At 44.0% G+C, this 6325-nt stretch overlaps 1 protein-coding gene and 1 pseudogene across 9 annotated transcripts in view; one reads left to right on the plus strand and one right to left on the minus strand.

Moving 5' to 3' along the window:
• Nucleotides 1-6325, minus strand: part of SMC6 (structural maintenance of chromosomes 6) — a 157237-nt gene that overhangs the window by 6196 nt on the left and 144716 nt on the right. For all 9 annotated transcript variants that reach the window (XM_085846620.1, XM_085846621.1, XM_085846622.1 and 6 more), the window contains one exon: nucleotides 6057-6154. In XM_085846620.1, the coding sequence (XP_085702746.1) occupies nucleotides 6057-6154 (98 nt within the window). The remainder of the gene's footprint in view (nucleotides 1-6056; nucleotides 6155-6325) is intronic.
• LOC147017182 (uncharacterized) lies at nucleotides 2720-6063 on the plus strand (annotated as a pseudogene).

Genomic DNA, 6325 nt, shown 5'->3' on the forward strand with positions numbered 1-6325 from the left:
ATTCTAGGGAGGATGTCGGAGAGATCAAGTTGCGGTGCGTCATTTGGGAATGTCAAGATCTCGGACCTTGACTTTGCAGATGATGCAGTCATCTTTGCGGAGACTTTAGACATCCTCTTGGGGGCCCTCGAGGTGCTGAATGAGGAGTCGGAGCCGCTGGGATTACGGGTTTCTTGGGTCAAAACTAAGATCCAGGCTTTCGGTGACATCTTGGATGCTGCTGTCCCGTCTGTGTCCATTTGTGGTGAGGATGTTGAGGTTGTGGAGAGATTCACTTACCTTGGCAGTGATATTCATGTCTCTGCTGGCTGCGAGTCAGAGGTCAATAGATGTCTGGGTCGGGCCTGGGGAGTCATGGATTCACTGGATCATGGGGTGTGGCGCTGCCGGTACCTGTGCGGGAGGACGAAAGTCCGAGTCTTCAGGTCCTTGGTACTTCCAGTCTTGCTCTATGGGTGCGAGACTTGGACTCTGACCAAGGATCTGAGACGGAGACTTAATTCCTTTGGTACCAGGTCTCTTCGGAGAATCCTTGGCTATCGCTGGTCGGATTTTGTGTCCAACGAGCGGTTGCTGAGAGAGACTCGGATGAGATTTGTTACCTGCATAGTCCGTGAGCGTCAGTTGCGGCTGTATGGACATGTGGCTCGTTTTCCTGACTCTGATCCTGCTCACCAGATTCTCTCAGCGAGGGAGTCTCATGAGTGGAGGAGGCCAGTGGGTCGACCACGTGCCTCATGGTTGCAACAGGTTGACCATCATCTCAAGGAGATGGGGATGGGCCTGGCATCTGCCTGGGGGATGGCCAGACGGAGGCCCATGGAGTACCGGCGGAAAGTGGACGCAGCGACGTGCTGTTCTGGCACATGCTCCCATACCTGACCTGACGTGACCTGTCATATTCAGCGCGCACCAACGGCAAATGCTTGGCCGCCCTAATTAAGATAAGATTGGTGCTGTGCCGAGGGCGTGCTCCCCATTAAGGAAGCCTGTAAACTGTAGTTAATCGGCAAAATTTGACGGTGGACACTGGAACTCGTGGTTAACTGATTGGCGTTTGTGGTTCTAAAGCAACCCACTATACCACAAAGTTAATTGTGAGCGGTGGCCCCAGGTCCGGCTCTTCTGAGGAGAAACGGGGATTAACCCCCTCATAATACACTCGGTACCCATGGCCGTAATAAACTGGAGTCCAGGAATGGGATTTTTCAAACCCCATGATCAATAAATTGGTCTCAGGTAAGTCGACCGGTGGTGCGCTTCACGCACCTCAAAAATCCAGAGCGGTTTAGATGAAATTTTAGTTAAATTTATTGGTGCGGACAATGGCGGACCAACATGGGCAGGTCCCGGTGGGCCATATAGACGATGTAAATATGGATAAAGAAATGAATCAGGACCCGCATGAAGTCGCAATTAAAGGTGAAGAGGAAGCAATGGGAGAGATGGAAAATAACCCTCAACCTCAGCCTCAGGAAAATGCAGTGCCGATAGTGCAGAACGGCAGGTTATCGCAGCCAGTGCAGCCCGAGAATGACGCGATGTTGTTCATGAGGCAATTAATGGCACAAATGACTATGATGGACCAAAACAACTGCAGCAGAATGGACAGGATGAGCAAAGATAACAAGGCACAAATAACCATGATGAGCGAAGATAAGGCACAAATAAAAATGATGGACCAAAACAGCAGCAGAATGGATGTGATGGGCGATGAAATAAAAAGAGATGAGTGAAGCGATGGGCAGAGAAATGGCGGTGGTGCGAGAGGAGGTAAGGGAGTGTAGGATCAGTGCCCGGGAAGAAGTGAGGGAGAGCGAGGCCAGACTGATGGGAGAGATTGTGAACATAACGAAGGAGGCAGAAGGACTGACAGGACAGAAATAATTAAAGGGACAATGGAGAAGAACACATGGGCGAGAAAGGAGTTGAGAGCTTTTATTTTTTTTTTTTTTCAGAGCCACGAGGCTCTATACACGCACGCAGCAAAACTCTGTCTCCGGTTTTATCTATTTATTTATTCAATTTCCACATACGGTTAGGTTAACAAAATGCTGTACAAATTCTTAACCAAACTGGTTTTCAAAACTTAAATGGCAAAATTTAGCTTAATAGATGAGAATTATTTCTCGAAAAGGGCCCTGTATAAGGCTCGAGAAGCATTTTTTTAGTAAAAGTTGGGAACATGACTTTTTAACATAATTAAGGTATGCTGAATTTGACTCGCCCTGTTCCCAAGCTGAATTTTTAGTTTTTGACCATCTAATTAGCATAAACAAAATGGCTGCCAAATTGACAATTTTGGGCACTTTCTTGGGACAGGCACTACTTACCAGCACAATGCTAATCTATTTTACTTGTGAACAACTGTTAAGTTGTTAAGTTAAGTGTTAAGTTGTTAAGGGCTTGTGTAGGCCTATACTGATGATTTATTCTTGTTTGCAGGCTACAATGGATCCCGTGATTAGCTTGAAGAGGCAGTCACCTGAAGACTACAGCCTGTGCATTTTCTGCCAAATGCATAAAGCCAGAAAAAAACCTGAGTGAAGCAACTGAACATGGACTCACAACACTCAGGAATGCAGCCTGTAGCAGAAAGAAGCTGAGGGACTCCAAAAATATAGACTTAATTGATCGTCTTGAGAATGCATTAGATTCTGCCACAGCCGTATCTCGTGTGGCACAGAATGTGCTATGCCCACTTCACAGACAAGAGTAAAATAGAACGTCTTCAGAGTATTCAACAGAGGGAGCAGGTTGCAGTTCAGGTGTTCCAGGTGGTAACAGGCGTTCATTGCTAAAAGGTGTGCAGCCAGTCAACTGGAGCCTTTGCATTTTCTGTCAAACTGCAAATAAGAAGGCACGACTGATCTCCGTCATGACTAAGCAAATAAGTGATCAAATAATTCAAGCCTCACCTCTTGACTACAAAGTTTGCCTTCGACTGGCAGGAGTGATTGACCTAATTGCAGCTGAAGCCAAATATCATCTGCCCTGTCTTAGTGCATTTAACAGGTCTACCTCTAAAACAAAGCAGGAGTCAGCAAATATAGACCTTGCTATGATATGGCTTTGCCAAGAGGTCCATCAATCAGCTGACAAAGGACATGTGATTCTTCTGGATGATGTATGGGAAAGGTATAAGGAGCTAGCTGAGGAATCTTCAACTATGATTCAGCCGTCCTATCAAAGCAGAAGAGGAACAGTCAAGGAAAAGTTGCAGTCACAGCTTGGGGACATTATCAATTTCTTTCAACCTCTTGACAGTTGTATATCAATACAAAAAAACGTATTGATTCCCACTAAGTACCAGCCAACAGCAGTTTTGCAGATGAAAGCAGACACAGAGGAGAGTGAGGAAAAGTTAGCCTTTCCTAAATATGAGCCCCAGGATGACATTTTCCTTTCACTTGTTCATGTAGCTATGAAAGTCCATGGAGACATGATGGAAACTCCAGGACACAAAGGGTTCTCTGTCAGTTTAGAAGATGCTATAGCATGCATTCCCGAGAGTTTATATATGCTACTGAGACTGATCGTCGGTGGCCAGGCATCCCTTGAAGATGATAGCCCTGGGAACAATGAAGAACATGTCCGGAGCAGAGTTCTGAGTGTGGCACAAGACCTTGTCTACTGCGGCAGTGGTGGCAAAAAAATGGACTCCAAAACATGTTGGTCTTGCAAGTTCTCTTCATCAAGCTATGCGGTCAAAAGACCTAGTACGATTGTTCAACAAGGCAGGGCATTGCCTTAGTTACGAACAGGTGTTGCAAGTAGACACTTCCTTGGCTGAGAGCACTCTCAAATCATTGGACAAATCAACTGGTGCCACCATTCCACCAGACATTGAGGCAAATAAATTCATACTCTACACCTGTGATAACATTGACATCCTTCATGAAACACTTGATGGAAAGAATACCTTCCATGCAACTCAAATGGCAGCATGGCAACGAAGCCAAACAACTGATGCTTCTCTTAAAAATCTCGAGCTATCCACAAGACATACTTTGTGCCAAATGGCCTGGAGGAGCTGCATCCTGTCAGTATAACTCGTGGAAAATGCAAGCCAGTATTCACAGCACCCGTCGACGATGCCTGCTTCAGCAAATCTGAGGACAATGAGTATGCAAGACAAGCAAAAGCTACAGACCTAGCTTTCTTCTTGCACCATCAAAATTCAGAGATAAAACCTTCTTGGACACTATTCAATCAGTCATTGCCATCAGAGGAACCAGAACAGACAGCAGTAGGATATTTGCCTATAATCCTTGCTCCGCTCATGAGTTGGATACTTTGAATACTGCCGTGAAGAGATGCATGGCAATATCTTCACATTTTGGACAGGAACATACAGTCCTCACAGTCGACCAAGTGCTGTACTGCAGACTTATGGAGCTAAAGTGGTCTGTTCCAGAATACCAGGATTAGTTAATACCTCGCTGAGGTGGCATTCACGTATCGATGAACTTCCTCAAGGCCATAGGAGATCATATGAATGGTTCCGGACAAACTGAAGTGTGGGTGGAAAGTGGACTGCTCGGGCAAGGCACTGTAGAACTTGTTGTGGCAGGAAAGGCATACAACAAAGCTATGAGGGCACACAAACTGACTTTGCAGGCTCTGTGGCGTCTCCTGATGCCAAGCCTTCTCTCCTTTGTTGCAGAGGCGGACGAGGACTGCCATGCTTGCATTTCCAGGATGGCTTCTGATGACTACCAGCAGAAGATTCCAGAACTGATAACATTTCTGGATCACAAAAAGTTCAGGAAGCTCCTGGATGATTTTGTTGAGCATAGATCTGATCACTGCCCCACACCTGAGCTCCCTGCACCCTCTGAAATGGGATGGAGACTTGGGGAATCAAGATTGCAACCCATACTGTTGGCATTGAGTCCCATTCCAGAGTTGCCTCGAGATGGTAGCCTGTGCATGTCGGAAACAATGCAAGACTCGACGCTGCACATGCTGGAATTCAGGATTACGATGCACATCAATGTGTGCATGCCAGCAACAGATTGATGATCAGACTCCTTGCATGATACAATGTGATTTGCCTAAAAGATGTTAGGTATTCCTGAAAACTGTTTATGCTGACTGAAATTTGTTCACGTAGCAGCATAATAGAACCTTGTTTCGTTTTTTTTATGATTACAGACAAGCAATTTTAACTTCTACATTTTATTAATAAACATCGGTAACCATGTAGACATTAATTAAAATGCTTCAAATATGTCTTAATCATTTTTCGACCCTCAAAACGTAGGTCTAGACATCTCATTTGTCAGGTTTGCATGCATAGTTACAAAGTTACAGCAGAAAATAGATTTTTTGGTAATGGCGGTAGCTAATTAGCATAATGATAGATTTTTGGCATGTTACAAATTTTATTAGCCTGTAACTTTGATCTATTGCTCAAGGGACATATCTAAGATGCGTACATGTGAGCAATGTGCATTTATTTAAATGGTATAGTAGTGCCTGTCCCAAGAAAGTGCCCAAAATTGTCAATTTAGCAGCCATTTTGTTTATGCTAATTAGATGGTGAAAAACTCAAAATTCAGCTTGGGAACAGGGCTTGTCGAATTCAGCATACCTTAATTATGTTAAAAAGTCATGTTCCCAACTTTTACTAAAAATGCTTCTCGGATGCACATTTCTCAGAAATACGTCGTCTATAACTAACAAAATTTAGATCTGACGACTAAAAAAAAAAAGTGTTCATTTGGAATATAATTGAAATTCAACATTGATTGCTTTTAAGACTGATTTTTTTTTTCCTGTACCCATGTATTCACCGCATCCCAAATTTTACCTTTTTTGCCGATAAAGTAGTGTGGATTATACAATGGAAAATACGGAATATATTTAGTCTCTTCAAAGAGAACACTTCCTTACTAATTTCACATATTGATCCCCATTCATCCTTGACTCACCACGCAAATAATAGTGAATCGATATGAGGACTCCAAATGAAGAATCGATGGAATAGCAAGAGGCAGAGCCGAATTTGCCTTACTTTCCCCAAGTAACCGACAGTCACCATGCGCACTCACTTGGTGGGCAGTGGAGTGATGAACATGAACTGTCGATGCCGTTGGTTCTCGGCTTCTTGAAGCATCATATCCATTGACATCCGCCTGGTCACCATGTCCTGGCCACATTGTAATGGAAATGTTAAGAAATGGCAGCATTAACACAAGCTCACAAATCTAAAAAAACAAAAAAACAGTTGTTCATGTTTGGAAAGTTTCACATGGGTCCAGAAAGTATGGATGATAGAATGCATAATGAAAATAAATCAGATGGACAAAGATACCAATGA

Source organism: Eptatretus burgeri, chromosome 11, assembly GCF_056783735.1.
Source record: "Eptatretus burgeri isolate ZD-2024b chromosome 11, Ebu_testis_v1, whole genome shotgun sequence".
Taxonomy (NCBI): Eukaryota; Metazoa; Chordata; class Myxini; order Myxiniformes; family Myxinidae; genus Eptatretus; species Eptatretus burgeri.